Here is a 17,337-nt window from a genome sequence, read left to right as displayed (position 1 = left end):
ATTGAGGCACTCCCTCCTACTTTTGTTTGTTTATTTGGAATTATATCCTATAATTTCCTTTGAATATAGATATATTTATATATATGCTCAAATGAAAGATAAAGTGAGTGAGAGAGAGAGAGAGAGAGAGAGAGAGAAGAAATGCATATATGTACCAAAATGGCTCACAGTTTAAGGAAGGAATTACATATCCAGCACCTTCCTCATATTGGTGCTGGATCCCAGGCTAAGGGAACCCCTGATTAGCTGTGAACTATAGTTAACTTTGTTGCTGACAAACTGTTAAACCATAGTTAAGTGGTAAAGATGAAATTTGTTCCAAGAAGTGGGGAGTGCTCCCCTCAATTTCTGCCACCCATGAGGATTTTTCCCCCAGCCCATATTCCAGACCCTTGATGGAAATATGGCACTGGATTCTGGTTTATGGGAATAAAAATTGGGAACTGGAGGGGAAAAGCAGGATGTGAGGGGAACATTAAATGTCCTGCTATCATCCACCACTTCTCCGCTGGAAACAGTGCCCTCACTGCCCTGCTTTGCAAAGGAGAAGCAATGACCAGGCTTGAAGATGTGAGGTGGAGGTAGAATGTCTCCTTCTTCCTGAAGGATCCAAGGTACATCCAATGTATGACCCAGAAACAGCCCTGTTTCCTCCCAACAATTCTCAGTACTCCTATGTCTTGATATACAAGAACCTTTCACTACTCCCATTCAACTTTATATTCCATCTTGATTTATGTACCCTTCCAGTTAAATTCCAAATCCCATTAAGAGCAGACGTTGCGCAATCCTGGCTCTGTGGAACAATTACAGAAGTGTGATTCTCAGGTGTTTCTCTGAGCATCCTTTAGTGAATGAGTGTTTGTCTTTAAAAAAATATGTCTATAGTTTGAAATGTCTATCAAAGTAGGAATTCATATAAACATATGTTACATTACTTATGAAGCATCATATGTGTTTAGGTCTAAACCTGCTGTTGACTCAGTGTGTCTGGTCTTCTTTTTCCCTTGTCTTTTTTTAAAGAATCCCTTCAGTCACTCACTTCATGCTGGAAAACATTTCTATCGGTTTTTATATGGCAGCTTGGATGTAGTACATAAACTGTAGGCATAAACAAAGCAATCCAACCAGATGGAGAGAGAGAAGATGGAGTGTTGGACTGGATCCAAAACACCTGGTTTCAAGGCTTGGCTCAACATGAATTCACTGGGCCAGTTCAGATGAACTTCTAAACTGTGGTTTGGCAGATCAGAAATGAACTGTGGCTTCACACACTCCCTCTTCACTCTCATGCACAGCTTCATTTCCCTGTTTAGTTCTAACTGTAGTTTGCTGTGATGTCTAAATTGGCAAACTACAGTTTGAGCTTGCCCACTTCAAACTGTGATTCCCTATTCTGGTTTGGGAGAGAAACTGAAACCATAGTTTGCCAGTTTTGATGTCACATAAACTACGGTTCGTACTTGGTAGGAAACTGAAAGTGAAGGCATGCATGAAAGCAAAAAAAGCATTTTGCATAGTTATGGCTGCAATCCTATGGGCACTTATTTGGGAGTAAACTCAATTGAACACACTTGGACTTACTTTCAATACCTATAAATTGTATAGGATTGGGCTGCACAAAGATGCTTAGAAATAAATTATTTAAAAAGCTTGAAATTGTCCACTTTTAGGTCTAAAGGGAAATTAACCTGATATTAATTGCAATGAGCATAAAAACATGAGATGCTTGCATATATGTCAGAATAATAATGACTTGAAATGGGTGTGCTTATGTGTTGGGAACAAAGAAGGTAGGTGTGTGTATGTGTAGGTGTGTGTGTGTGTGCTATTTTTTGTTTAGTTGTGTTACACCCTGTGCCTTCCCCTCTCCCTTTATGGCTGGCTAGTTTGGTTGCTAAGGTAGCAGATTTGCACTTATTGTTATTCAGTAAAGTAAATGATAATTGCTGTTGCATTTTAGCCTCCTGGCTTTGGAGCATCTTCTAGTTCTATTAAGGTTTGACTGACATATTAGTTTATTTGTCCTTGACAATATGCGTGAGGTTTTTCATTAACGGATTTGTAGTTCTTTTTATTCAGTCACTTAGCGAAATAGAGATGAGAATTGACAGGGCACGGATATACATTTTCATGCAAAGTCACGGAAGCATTAAGTGATTATGCTTCTTTTCTTTCAGATGTCAACATTTGTTGCAGTTTAAAGCACCTGTTATCCCTTTTCTAATAACTGGTTTGCTTTTAACTGACACTTTAATATCGTACGTGTATTTCATACAATTATTGGGATATGTGATTTGATACAAGAAACTGATGTTGTAAATTTTGTTGTGTTTTTGCTATTCCCTTCTAGCCCACCCCCCTTTTGCTCTTTATCTACAGTTACCCAGCAGCAACGGATATACAGACTCTCCCTCTTGCATTGGATGACTAAGGACGCAATCCTACAGTCACTAGTCAGCAGCTAGATGGCCGTAGGATAGGTTGGTTCCCAGAGAACCAGCCCCCACCCCTCCTGCACCACCGCTTACGCAGCGCGGATCAGCCTCATGCTCCGTGTTTGTTAGAGCAGTGAAAACAAGGCGGGTGGGCCGGGGTGGGGAGATCAGAAATGCCAGTATGACACATCCTATGTGTTGTCTGGCTGCCGCTTCCATGCCCTGAGGTCCCGTGGCTAGACAGCCAAAACCAGCTATCTAGCTGCGAAATTACAATGCATTTGCATAAATTTAAAGACCCAGTTATAATAGAAAAACACAATCCCATTTCTGCAAATCACAGGAACTGAAAAATAAAAACCCCCACAATTCTATTTGTGCAAATTGCCACTAAAAAATAATCCAAATTTTGCGTATTAGATCGACTTGCTACAGATGGAGTTAATGCCGGGGGGGGGGGGGGGAAGGGAGAGAAATCTACCAGGGCTGAATCAGCAAAAGCAATCAGGATTTCACCTTCCAAATGGAATTCTCATACATCTCTAAAAACACCGCCCTATTTCCATGTTCTAGGCCAGCGTTTCCAAAACTGGTACCTTCTGGATGTGTTGGACTTCAACTCCCATCATTCTCAGCCAGCATGCCCCCTTCCCTCAAACCTGTCATTGGTACCAGAAAACACAGTTTGCCTACCTTTAACTTATTTCTGTCTCTCTGGCTGATGGTTGATTGCTGTTATTTCAGGCGGATTTTCAGCAGAAGAAAGAGCCAACTCAGGAAGATTCTGATCTAGACCGCAAGAGAAGGGAGACAGAAGCTTTATTGCAAAGCATTGGTATTTCCCCAGAACCACCTCTAGGTACTTGAATAAACCCATTCAAAACATTTTAGCTACATTAAGACATGTGCTTTCTTTTGACTATAGCATGCATTGCCTTTTCTTATTTTGGCTGTGTCCATTACATGATACCTTCTGCTTATACTCCATGCATATCACCCACATAACCAGTTCATAGAATTTCTGGTTGTTCTCTTTGCTGAATGTCAGCTTTGTGTGCCAGTGTTGTTTTCATGCACACACTTGGAAATTGTTGCCCATCATAGGCCGCTGCTATTCCATCCATCTTGAAATAGGTTTGGTTTCTACTACATTAACCCAATATTTTCTTACATATAAAAATAGTTGCCAATTTGAACACAATTCCCTTATTTCACATTTAAACAAGGGGCATAAATATAAATTCAGTAGACAATTTGCGTATGGTTTTGCTCTGTATATACATTTCCCCACCCTCTTCTGCTTTTGACTGTTTCTTCATTCCATCCTAATGATGAGTATTGGAAAATGTGACTTTCGTTTTCAGCTACTTTTGTGTTTGAAGTTATGCACACTCCTTATTGTTGAGAAGTGGTTTGTTTTATTTTTTCTTTATTTACCTTTCCTTCCATTTCAGTGCTTCTTATCTATTGTCTTCTTGTGAGTAACAATTAAGGAGAGTAAAAATATTAGCAAAAGATTCAGGTGAGCATTTTTGCTCACTATTAATTTTATACATTCACAGTATATAGTCCTCAACAGTAGACAAGAACAATCTAATCTGTGTTGCACGTTTTAATGTTCTTGTATATTTTTATTTTGTTGTAAATCATCTTTAGTCTTTTTTTTCTTTAGAAAGCTGTCTAAGAAATATAATAATAATAATAATAATAATAATAATAATAATGCCCTAGTATTCTGTGTGATTTTAAATTAACTTTGAATTCAAAATATATATTAATATATATATTAACATTTGGTCATTGTCTCTCTAAATTAGATAATGATCTGATCAACTAAGCTTGCATGACATGTCACTTGTCCCTAAGGCATGTAGGTGGAGTCACATAAAAATGCCCATGAACGAAGATGATCAGGGGACTGGAAACAAAGCACTTCGAGAAGAGACTGAAAGAACTGGGCACGTTTAGCCTTGAGAAGAGAAGACTGAGGGGAGATAGGATAGCGCTCTTCAAGTCATTGAAAGGTTGTCACAGAGAGGAAGGCCAGCATCTCTTCTCGATCATGCCAGAGTGCAGGACATGGAATAATGGGCTCAAGTTACAGGAAGCCAGGTTCTGGCTGAACATCAGGAAAAACGTCCTGACTGTTAGAGCAATATGACAATGGAACCCATTACCTAGGGAGGTGGTGGGCTCTCCCACACTGGAGGCGTTCAAGATGAAGCTGGACAGCCACTTGTCAGGGATGCTTTGACTTGGGTTTCTACATTGAGCAGGGGGTTGGACTCGATGGTCTTATAGGACCATTCCAACCCTGCTATTCTATGATTCTATGAACATAGCTGGCTTTTGCAGATGGCCGTTGGGCCTGGATTGTTGGACACCTATTGGACCCCAGGAGCTGCCCAACCCTGCTGCCCCTCCTCCTTAAAGCAGTTGCCTATTCACCTGCCATCTTTGAGTGAGTAAGCAAGGACGAGGAGCAGCAACCCCCACTCCCCTCACCTCTTTTTTTCCTTCTGGATGGCTTGATGTGTGGATCGGGCCCAGAGGGAGAGGACAAGCAAATGGGCATTGGCAACACCAGTGACATCTTGCCCCAAAGGTCCCCCAAATCTAAGTCATGTTAATGGTTTGATGCATCCCCTGGCTCTAAAGCAGGGGTGCAGAACAATGTCCAACTTGAGGGAGGAGTTTGATTTCAGAGAAGCTCTCAGGGGCTGCATTCCAATGGTGATGGTGGGGTGTCCAAAAGGAAAAGGGCCAGGGCCAAAATATCAAAAAATACCAGAATATTGTATCTTAAAGTTCTTACTACCAAACTAAGCTGTTGCTTTAAAAAAAAAAAAGCATTAGGAAAGGCATTTCACCTCTTTAAAATCAGAGGTGGGCGAATTGCACAAAAGCCAGAAAACCACCAAATAATGGGTGTTTGGGGAAAAGGGGCCGTGGCCCTCTGGGGACCCCCAAAGGGCCAGAGTGGGACCCCTGGAGGGCCAGATTTGGCCCTTAGGCCCTCGGTTCTGCACCCCTGCTCTAAAGCCATGATTCTCCTTGGGGATATTCATGCAAATCAAAACTCAACTCCTACTGATCATAGCTAAAGCCAAAGAAGCAAAACAAATAAATAACGAACATGTCACCTACCACTTCACACCTGTACCTGCCAATGGGCTGTCATAACAAATGAATGCCTTTTGTGCTGTCGATTCATTTCAGTGACAGTTCCTAGTGAGAATATGTGGAAAATGTTGGACCTTACACCACAGCCAAATTACTTGATTGGCATTTCTGCCAACAGACGTGAAAGTCTGAGCAAAAATATTTCTTTATTAAATCAAAAATAAATTGATTTAAAACACCAAGTTGAAATAGTCATCATGTTTACGATTTTCATTTTCTTTTATGTGGCTGCATTAGTTGAAGTTAGTTGAAATGGAGCTGTTCATGTGGTTTTCATTGCTCTTGCACCAATCTAGATTCAAAGACAAGAACAGAATTTGTACTTTTAAAAAGTAATGGGTCCTCCTTTGCTTGAAATATTTGATCTGGAAATGGAAAGATTGCCATTTTGGGGTGGGGAGTTATTAAACTAAATCATACAACTTCACTTTGACTTTTTGTCCCAGTATAAGCAAGCTGGCTTATGTTTCATCTCAGTTACACTTGAGGAGGCCCAACCAAGTACTTCCTTGTAGCTGGATTAGTTTTGAGGTTTTAATCCAAGCTTTGCACAGGATAGATTTCAAAGGCTTAATCATTCAAAATAAATGCTTATGTAGCCTCTTCTTTAAGCCTCCTCAGAAAAGTTTGTAGATGAAAGCAGGCATTTCCAGTGAAAGGGCTTCCCGTGAATTCAGCGGAGGCCTTTGTACTGAAACATTACTTTGTGTGAAATAGAAACTCTTCCACTCTTACCAGTCCCTGAATCAAGATAGTGTGCATGTGGAGATGTATTAATTCTGTTTTGGACAAGATGGAGTTGTAGAACAACAGTCTAGCACTTCCTGTTTCTTCTGTCTCCATGTTATGTCTCATTGTGGGAGGCACTTTTTTTGTGGGGGAGGAGGAAAGCATGTGGCTTGTAATACTGCATGTGTTCTGCATGTCAAGCCACTCCCCCCAATTACCTAATTTTATCCTGGCTTAGTGTGCTTTATCACAGATTTAGAAGTAATTGGATAGATGTGATTAATGCAAGGGAGCCATAATAAATACCATTTTGAGGCTTCAGCATAGGTATTTTACTAACACCTGCTGGACAGACATGAAAAACGCACACACATCCTGCCACCCCAGCTTAACTAGCCAGAAGTTGCATTGTGGTTATTACATCAGAAAGCTCTAATAATGTCTCTTGGATATCCTTGACTAATTATCCTAGGAAAAAGTTGCTATTTTGGCAGGCAACCCGGTGTAACACTTTCGTGGCGCTGGCAGAAAAGTGCCCCAAATGTTTGGATCTGGCTAAAAAACATGTACTATGAATTTGCATCAGCTGATGTTAGTTACCACAAGCAGCCAATTAAAGCAGCAGGCCATGGAGTGCAAGGAACATTAGTAGCTCCAAACACCCAATAAACTGTTCTGTCTTGAAAGAGTTTTCAAATTGCTGTTCAATGTTCCTTTTCCTTCCTGTGTAATTTTTGGAGTGGTTTACCCAGGCAAATGCAGATCTCAGAAAGGAAATCATTTTAGTGTTATGCCTAGATAATATTCTGAATATTGTTCATCACAGTTACATTTTTTAAAAAGTTCCAAGGTCAATTTTACCTTTCAGAATACGTTTCCAGCTTTGAAAACTTAAATTAGTTATAAAAAACACCTCAGAGTAAATCTTTATTTTCAAGGTTTATTTTTTTAAAAAACAACAACAACATCAAGTACTGATATTATCATGACTTACTTTCAGGCCAATCTAAAATTCATTTCAACTTTAATTTGCAAAAATATTTCGAATTCACTTGACTTTCTTCCTTTTCTTTTCTTTTCTTTTCTTTTCCTTTCCTTTCCTTTCCTTTTTCCTTCTTTTGCTTTCACCATTTCAAACTCTTCCCAATCATTCAACCGTCTTATCATCTGGATCCTTGCTTATGATTTTGTCTGACACTGCTCTTCATCAGTGCAGTCGCTGCATGTTTTAACATGGGATACCTGTTATTTTCATTATTTAGTCCCAACCCCTATGTCTCCCTCTCCGAAATCAGTGAGCACTCCCAGCGAAGCCGGAAGCCAGGATTCGGGAGACTTGGGACCTGTAGGAAGGTAAGAGGAAATGCTCAATCAATGTACTCTCTCTTCTTCCATTATGGATCCCTTTCATATGAATGCCTTTCCTACCCTAGGGTGGCTGTGTGCTCTACTTTACAGAGAATAGTCCTCTATTTCGGGGGGGGGGGATAACCTCTTTCAGCCTAAGGGCTGAATTCCATTTTGGAGAAGCTCTTGGGGGGGGGGGGCTGCATCCAGTGTTGCGTGGGGCTGCAGGCAATAGGGGTGGTGCCAAAAATACACACACACCTGTATACTTTAGCATGTTTTATCTTAAAGCTCTTGCTGCCAGTATCCAAGCCTTATGAGAGGCATTTCAACGTTTCAGAGTGGGGAAGAAGTGCAAAAAGCACTAAATGATTGGTGGTTGGGGGAAAGGAGAGGGGCGTGGCTTTCCGGCAGTGGAGGCTGGTGGCGCCAATTTCGATGGGGCAGTGATTCCATTCTGGGTTTTAGTCAGAACCAGCCAGAACTCTAAAGGAGCTACCAAGGTGCTGAGCCCAATCCCCAAAATGGCTTCAGTACCTTGCATAGCTCCTTTAGAGTTCTGGCTGGTTCTGAGTAAAGCCCATAATGGAATCACAGCCCCACCAAAATCAGAGCCACCAACCTCCACTGCCTTCTGAGGAGTACTGGAAGGCTGGACCCTCCGAGGGCCAGCTTTAGCCCCCGGGCCGGAGATTCTGCACCCTGCTGTATTTAAAGGCATCGTCCAGTTGAAGGACTTGTCTAGGCCACGTCCAGTTTAAAGATAACCATAAAAAGGGAGAACAGAGCTTTGAAGATGTTCATCAGCTGTCAGTCTGCTGTCCAGGTGCTGAACAGGCACACAGGTCACTGCTTTCCCTACTATGGTGAGAAGTCTTGTATTTCTACTTAAAGTATAGTAATTCTTTCCAAATGTGTATCTAGGCAGATAAATTAGCATATGCAAATTGTATGCAAACCTACCTTCTCTTTTCTTGGTAATCCACATCCTCTTTTTTTGGACGGGGAATGAAGCATAGTGACCACCCTGCCTGCCATGCCATCCTATTGTTATCGTGTTTAGGCTTCACGGAGCTGTTTTAAAGAGGGGCTAATCTATGCTTTGTCCAGGATCCAAAGAATTGAGCACCTCATTTTATGGAGGTTTTGACTTTCTGTTTCTTGAACAGTGGTCCTCCATGCCACATGGCAAGCCATTTGTGAAACTGAGGGTGGTTTCAAGTACAGTTTGTGTTATAGAATGGGGCAAAAGGATCTGTTCAAAAGTTTTTTAAAAATCCCACTGGGTTTGTATTTTACGTAAAAAAATTTTATGGGGGGGTGTTGTTGTTGTTTACATCTGTCGTTCCCACATGAGGGGTATAAGCCCTTGTCAGAGGTATGTGACAGAGGAGTGACAGAACCAAATAAGACTTAATAAAGTGAATTCATATGCTACAATTATTGACAGCAATGGTTCTTAAAGCGTGAGCAAGACCACCCTGAAAGGGAGTTGGCTCCATCTTTTTATTTTCTGATTGTGCCAGGAGGCAAACTACCAGCAAAGGCCTACTTTCCACGATGCTGTCCTCTGATCACTTGTCCACATGTGGCGGGAGAGCAAGAGTACACCTTCCCTCCTTGTCTAGTTGGCATGTCCATCCCTCCTCTGAGGCCCTTGGGCATCCACACAGGGGCATAAGCTGCCAATAGAGCAGGGGAGGGGAACGTCTTTTGGCCAAAGGGCCAAATTTCAGTTTCAGAGAATCTCTTGGGAGTTGCATTCCAGTGGCAGGCAGGGCTGAAGGCAAAGAGGGTTGGGCCCAAAATACAAAAAAAGTAACAACATATTGTAGCTTAAAGCTCTTACTGCAAGTCACTTCGGAGAGGCTTTTCAGCCTTTTAGAATGGGGAAATGTGTGCAAAAGCTGAGAAACCACCAAATGATTGGTGGTCAGAGGAAAGATAGTTGGGCCATGTGTGGCCATCTGGAAAACCTGGAAAGTGGATTGGGATACCAGGAGGGCCAGATTTGACCTCTGGTGCTGCAGTTCCCCACCCCTGCATTAGAGTGTATGTAAATAGAACTCGGCATACATCGGTCTAGGTTGTGGTGTCAGTTCCCACCTTTTATCTGGATGTTGATCACATTGTTCAGACCTAAAACACATTGGGATCATACACATGTGTTATACATTATGCCCATGTATGCTTTTCTGATCGCTTTGGAGGCAGTCTAGTCTTGGGTTCCTGGAGTCTTGTATTCAGCCATGGGTTCTTTCAAGTCCATCCGCTCCCCAGTGCAGTTGGATGCAACAGAGCCCCTGAATATACTGCTGCACTAATCACCAGCTTGATTTATTTGTGCCATCAGGCTGGTGCAGTGTCAGAAGTATTCATTATCTGGTTAGTACACTGATGATATTTACTTTTGACCAGGCCAGCTAAAATTTATTCCTGTCATAATTGCCTACCACAGGGTAGCCTCTTTTTGTTGCACTCAGAATCATAAATGTGTACTTGATGTAGACCTGTCAGCTTTGGATACTGGTAGAACTTTCTGCACCAAAGATTCAAACATATAAGCAAAGTTGCTGTAATGTCAGGTTTGCAAACTCATGTAATGAAATTCAGATTTATGCAATTTAAAATAAACCGCTGTCTGGTTTCTGAGTAAACAGCATACAGGTTGCAGTGAAAATATCCATTTCCTGATCTGGAACTTGCAATCCTTCCTTAAAAATCAGCGTGTATATGATTTTATCAAGCTCCCTAGGGTAGCATTCTCTCTGGAGCTTGTGGCAGGATATTTTTGATAGCTGCTATTGTGGACAACTTTTTAAAAGTTGATCATCTGTTTTTACATAGAGCTTGAAAAGAAAAGAACAAATGGTATCTAGGTTGCAGTGAAAAAGTAGCATTCCACTAGAAGTAATAATAAACTAGCAAGAGAAACTATAAAAAGGGATGAAAGAGATATCCCTGGTAGTCAGAGATATAAAAGCAGCTCTTGCTTATCTGTTATCATTCTGAAATTGTAATGATAGGAATTAGAGTATTGAGGATAAACAAAGGGATAATCTTGCATTAAAGCTAAGGCTTAACTGATGTAGCACACAGTCTTCAACCTGTGTAGCTGGAAAAGGATTTTGTCTTAGGGGAAGGGTTTTCAGATAGAGAAATGGGCAAGCTCATGTATTTGGAAACATTTGCTGTATGGGAGTACATAGATCAAGGATAGCTCATCTTCCAGCTAGGGATGTATGGATTTTGTTAACTCTGTTCCATCTGTGTTTCATGGATTGTCAGGTGTCTTTCACTCTGTCATTTGCTCTTTGATGGAATTGGATTGGTTTTTAGGGGTGTACGACAATTTTGTTCCTGTTGGCAAATGCACATTGGCACTAATGTGCACTTACGGTGATGTGTATTAGCACAAGTGCACATTTGTGCAAATCCAACCCCGGAAGTAAAAAAGGAAAAGTGTAAAAATCTGCACACCACAGCCCTGCAGTTACACATATTGTGAACTTATAATGGTTTCTCAGTACATATGATTGTGGCAAAAATAGGCACTCCCTCACATATGACCACATAAATTGTAAAAATAGAGTTTTTCTTACATGGAGATTATTCCTGTGTCGGAAAAATGTGTGAAATGACCCATACTGTTATAGTAATGATAAATATTCAGTATGATAAAGATAATAATTATTTAGGCTGCAATCCTATGCCCAGTTACGTGTGAGTAAGACCCATTGAGCTTAGTGGGTTTAGCTGAATAGACGTGTAAAGGATTGCTCTGTAAAGTGATTATAGCAGCTAGGTGCTATACATGGAACAATTAAGTAGTCACAGCTCCTGGGTTTGATGTAGATTTAGTCAGAGTAAACCCACTGAAATCCATGGGATTTCATTTAGTCATGACTAATTTAAATTTCATTGATTTCAGTGGGTCTCCTGTAAGTATGACTAAATGTGAATCCTATTTGCAGGTTTATATGGCATGAAGTTAATGTGACACATTTACAATAGTGATACTATATAAATGGGTTTTATTTTCTCTGCTGCCAACAAGAAATGTTATGCTGCAATTTGTTGGTTTTGGTTATTTTTTATTGCATTTTAGGGCGCAAACCTATGGCTGCTAGAGAGCAGCTCGATGGCCATAGGATTTTTTGGTTTATGGGAACCGACCTCGGAGCCAACACTCCGAGGTTGGTTCCCAGAAAACTGCCCCCCTGCCCCTGCCACTTCATAAGAGGCATGGTTTGTCCCTGGCTCCGTGCTTGTAAGAGCAGGGCGGAGCGGGGGCATTCCTAGGGGTGGGGAGGGGACAGTGGAAGCATCATTATGATGCTTCCTATGCACTGTCCAGCCTCCCCCCACCCGCTCTGACCCCCCACCCACTCCGAAATCAGCCATCTAGCCATTAATGCAGGCAGGCCAGAGTGCAGAGGAGAAGATCCCCTCCATGCTCTGCTCGTCATGCATTTGGATAGTTGGTTGCCTCTGAGTTCGAAGGTGGCTGACTATCCTCATTGGATTGCACCCTCCATATCTTATATTTTGTGAGCTGCCAAGAGTACATTGTTATTAGCTGGCCCTTATAAAAATCATGAATAAATAGATGTAAAGCAGTTTTAAAAGGTATGCAGTGATGAAGCAGCGTGGATATCAGGAATATACTGTTCTAAAAACCAGCAGAGAAAATGAATCCTTAATGAAGGAGTAACAAAAGATTCTACTCTGATCAGAAGGTGAAGCCTTGTAATATAAGGCAGGGAATATTTATATCCCAATTGCAACGAGTATTGCCCTTTTGAGTCAAAGGAAGAGCAGATTTATAATTACAGGGTTGAATAGAGTGGAACAGAATAGCATCAGTTACATTTTCCTTTCATAACTAGCACATAACTGTTTCCACAGGCTTCCCACAAATATCGGTATTGTGGCTATTTTTGTGTGTGCCATGTAATAGCTTAGGAATAGTCTTTGTCTGCAGGGTACAGTACAGTACATAACTCACCCATCTAGAATTTCCAAGCTGCTATAATGCAGTAAATCTATAAATATGGCCTCGTTTGAACATAAGGCTAAATCAGGGTTGACCAACCTGCAGCCTTTGGCCAGTCTTAGTCTAGTTTCAAAAACGGTCTGCATGCAGTAAGTTCAGACCTCTGCAAGAATAATCTGTCCCTCCTCCAGTAGCCTGTTGGAAGAGGAAGAGAGAGAGAGTGAGGGAAAGAGAGAGAGAAAGAGGTGTCTGTCTCTCCGTGTTTGTATGCATTAGAAAGAAAGCAGGGAGAGAGGTGTCAGAAAGAAAGAAAAGGGGTGGGGGAGAGAGAGAGAGAGGTCACTGGCAGAAAGAGTGACAAAAAGGGATGGCTCCACTCACTGATAGGTTTCATCCCACCCACCATTAGCTAGGGATGTATGAGAAATTAGTTTCAGTTCATTTTTGATCAGGATTTTACCCAGTTTGCACCTTCCACACCGAACATTGACTCAGATGTATTCTGTGAAGTCTGTACATTTCTGAGCTTGCAATGTGATTTGAGGACTGCCCAAAAATGGGTTCAACTGCATGTGTACATTTCAAAAATGTGTACATTTCAAAAAATGTGCACAGTTGATGTGTACATTTGGGAAAAGACACTCAGAAATTCACATGGATTTTCATGCAAACAGAAAAAAAAGCTCGCAATCTGTTAACGGACTCGAGTTGGAACGAGCGTCAAGATGGAATTCAGAGAACTTCAGCATCTCTTCAGTTTTGCTTATTTGCACAGCCCTGCTGGCGTGCCGCCCCTGACAGATTACTCCTGAGAGAATGTGGCCCTCCTTAGAAAAAGGTATGGTTCTTGGGCTTATCAGCTCTTGCTCTGCTGTCCTCTGGCACAGCCACGAGGTGGAGATTGGAAGCTTTCACTTCCATAATCTGTGCTAAGAGAAGGTGGGGAGGTACAGTTTAGCATTAACCTGAAAAAACTGTTGTTGTTGTTCAGTCGTTCAGTCGTGTCCGACTCTTCGTGACCCCATGGACCATAGCACGCCAGGCCTTCCTGTCCTGCGCTCTCTCCCGGAGCGTGCTCAAGTTCATATTCATTGCATCCGTGATGCTATCTAGCCATCTCATCCTCTGCCGTCCCCTTCTCCTTTTGCCTTCAGTCTTTCCCAGCATCAGGGTCTTTTCCAGGGAGTTTTCTCTTCGCATTAGGTGGCCAAAATATTGGAGCTTCAGCTTCATTATCTGTCCTTCCAATGAGCACTCAGGGTTGATTTCCTTTAGGATGGACTGATTTGACCTCCTTGCAGTCCAGGGGACTCGTAAGAGTCTTCTCCAGCACCACAGTTCGAAAGCATCAATTCTTCGGCGCTCAGCCTTCCTTATAGTCCAGCTCTCACAGCCATACATTACTACTGGGAAAACCATAGCTTTGATTAGACGGACCTTTGTCGGCAAGGTGATGTCTCTGCTTCTTACTATGCTGTCTAGGTTTGCCACAGCTTTCCTCCCAAGGAGCAAGCGTCTTTTAATTTCAGGGCTACAGTCACCGTCTGCGGTGATCTTGGAGCCCAAGAAAGTAAAATCTGTCACTGCTTCCATTTCTTCCCCTTCTATATGCCAGGAAGTGATGGGGCCAGATGCCATGATCTTCGTTTTTTTAATGTTGAGTTTCAAACCAGCTTTTGCACTCTCCTCTTTCACCCTCAACAAGAGGCTCTTGAGATCCTCTTCGCTTTCTTCCATTAGGGTGGTATCGTCTGCATATCGGAGGTTGTTGATAATTCTCCCGGCAATCTTAATTCCGACCTCTGATTCATCCAACCCAGCATTTCTCATGATGTACTCTGCATATAAGTTAAATAAGCAGGGTGACAATATGCAGCCTTGTCGTACTCCTTTCCCAATTTTGAACCAATCGGTTGTTCCATGTCTGGTTCTTACTGTTGCTTCTTGACCCTCGTACAGGTTTCTCAGGAGACAGGTAAGGTGGTCTGGTACTCCCATCACTTTAAGAATTTGCCACAGTTTGTTGTGATCCACACAATCAAAGGCTTTAGCGTAGTCAATGAAGCAGAAATAGACGTTTTTCTGGAATTCTCTTGCTTTCTCCATGATGCAGCGAATGTTGGCGATTTGATCTCTAGTTCCTCTGCCTCTTCGAAACCCAGCTTGTACTTCCGATAGTTCTCGGTTCGCATACTGCTGAAGCCTAGCTTGTAGGATTTTGAGCATCACCTTGCTGGCATGTGAAATGAGCGCAATTGTGCGGTAGTTTGAACACTCTTTGGCGTTGCCCTTCTTTGGAATTGGAATGTAAACTGACCTTTTCCAGTCTTGTGGCCACTGTTGAGTGTTCCAGATTTGTTGACATATTGAATGCAGCACTTTAACAGCATCATCTTTTAGGATTTTAAATAGCTCGGCTGGAATACTGTCATCTCCGCTAGCTTTGTTGTTACTAATGCTTCCTAAGGCCCACTTGACTTCACTCTCGAGGATGTCCGGCTCAAGTTCAGTGACCGCACTATCATGGCTATCAGGGACATTCAGATCTTTCCTGTATAGTTCTTCTGTGTATTCTTGCCACCTCTTCTTAATCTCATCTGCTTCTGTTAGGTCCCTGCCTTCTTTGTCCTTTATCATGCCCGTCTTTGCACAAAACGTTCCCTTGAGATCTCCAATTTTCTTGAAGAGATCTCTAGTCTTTCCCATTCTGTTGTTTTCCTCGATTTCTTTGCATTGTTCATTTAAGAAGGCCTTCTTGTCTCTCCTTGCTATTCTCTGGAACTCTGCGTTCAGTTGGGTATATCTTCCCCTTTCTCCCTTGCTTTTCGCTTCCCTTCTTTCGTGAGCTACTTGTAAAGCCTCATCAGACAGCCACTTTGCTTTCTTGCATTTCTTTTTCTTTGGGATGGATTTCGTTGCTGCCTCCTGAACAATGTTACGGACCTCCGTCCATAGTTCCTCAGGCACTCTGTCTATCAGGTCTAATCCCTGAAATCTATTCCTCACCTCCACTGTATATTCATCAGGGATATGATTTAGGTCATACCTGAACGGTTTAGTGGTTTTCCCGACGTTCTTCAATTTAAGCCGAAATTTTGCAAGAAGCAGCTCATGATCTGAGCCACAGTCAGCTCCAGGTCTTGTTTTTACTGACTGTATGGAGCTTCTCCATCTTTGGCTGCAAAGGACATAATCAATCTGATTTCGATATTGACCATCTGGTGACGTCCATGTGTAGAGTCGCCTCTTGTGCTGTTGGAAAAGAGTGTTTGCTATGATCAGCATGTTCTCTTGGCAAAACTCTATTAGCTTTTGTCCTGCTTCATTTTGTACACCAAGGCCATGCCTGCCTGTTATCCCGGTGATTTCTTGACTTCCTACTTTAGCATTCCAATCCCCTATGATGAAGAGGACGTCTTTTTTTGGTGTTAGTTCTAGAAGGTGTTGTAGGTCTTCATAGAACCGATCAACCTCAGCTTCTTCGGCCTCAGTGGTTGGGGCATAGACTTGAATTACTGTGATGTTGAATGGTTTGCCTTGGATTCGTACTGAGATCATTCTATCATTTTTAAGATTGTACCCCAGTACTGCTTTTCCCACCCTTTTGTTGACTATGAGTGCTACTCCATTTCTTCTAAGGGATTCTTGCCCACAATAGTAGATATGATGGTCACCTGAATTAAATTCGCCCATGCCTGTCCATTTTAGTTCGCTGATTCCCAAGATGTCGATGTTCAATCTTGCCATCTCATGTTTGACCACCTCCAGCTTACCTTGATTCATTGATCTGACATTCCAGGTTCCTAAACAATATTGTTCTTTACAGCATCGGATTTTCTTTTCACCACCAGACACATCCACAGCTGAGTGTCCTTTCGGCTTTGGCCCAGCCGCTTCACTCTTTCTGGCGCTACTTGGAAATACCCTCTGCTCTTCCCCAGTAGCATATTGGACACCTTCCGACCTGAGGGGCTCATCTTCCGGCGTCATCTCTTTTAGCCTTGTGATACGTTCCATGGGGCTTTCTTGGCAAGAATACTGGAGTGGGTTGCCATTTCCTTCTCCAGTGGACCACATTTTGTCAGAACTCTCTGCCATGACCTGTCCGTCTTGGGTGGCCCTGCACGGCATAGCTTATGGCTTCACTGAGTTACGCAAGCCCCTTCGCCACAACAAGGCAGTGATCCATGAAGGGGAAAAAACTGTAGTTAGTCTTAACTATGGCTTAGGGAAACAAGCCAACTTTTATTCTGAACTAGTCAGATGTCTGCTGAAGTACTTATTTATTTATTACATTTATTTGTTTGTTTGTTTGTTTATTACATTTTCTATACCGCCCCATAGCCGAAGCTATCTGGGTGGTTTACAAAAGTTAAAACTTCAAAATACAATATACAAAGTTTAAAAGCTATTTACATAAAAGCATATGGACAATATATACAAACAACATATAGCTAAGAACAACTTTGAACTAAAAACAATTTAACAAAAAAAAATTCCAGCAATAAAACAACACAACTTAAAAACAGTATACAAGAATCAGTGAAAGGAACAACAGTTCTAAAAAGGGAAGGCCTGCCGGAATAATAAAGTCTTTAATGCCTGTTTAAAAACCTTCAATGAGGTCAGCAGGGGCATCTCAAC

General features: G+C 42.0%; 1 protein-coding gene across 2 annotated transcripts in view; it reads left to right on the top strand.

Moving 5' to 3' along the window:
- The window catches only part of DYNC1I1 (dynein cytoplasmic 1 intermediate chain 1), a 302,215-nt gene that overhangs the window by 70,995 nt on the left and 213,883 nt on the right, over positions 1 to 17,337 (top strand). For both annotated transcript variants that reach the window (XM_084858764.1, XM_084858765.1), the window contains 2 exons: positions 3,183 to 3,297; positions 7,613 to 7,703. In XM_084858764.1, coding sequence (XP_084714890.1) covers positions 3,183 to 3,297; positions 7,613 to 7,703 — 206 coding nt within the window. The remainder of the gene's footprint in view (positions 1 to 3,182; positions 3,298 to 7,612; positions 7,704 to 17,337) is intronic.

Source organism: Heloderma suspectum, chromosome 5 (assembly GCF_057233095.1).
Source record: "Heloderma suspectum isolate Gila_16-S chromosome 5, 16-S_ref, whole genome shotgun sequence".
Taxonomy (NCBI): Eukaryota; Metazoa; Chordata; class Lepidosauria; order Squamata; family Helodermatidae; genus Heloderma; species Heloderma suspectum.
This window is presented reverse-complemented; position numbering and strand designations above follow the sequence as displayed.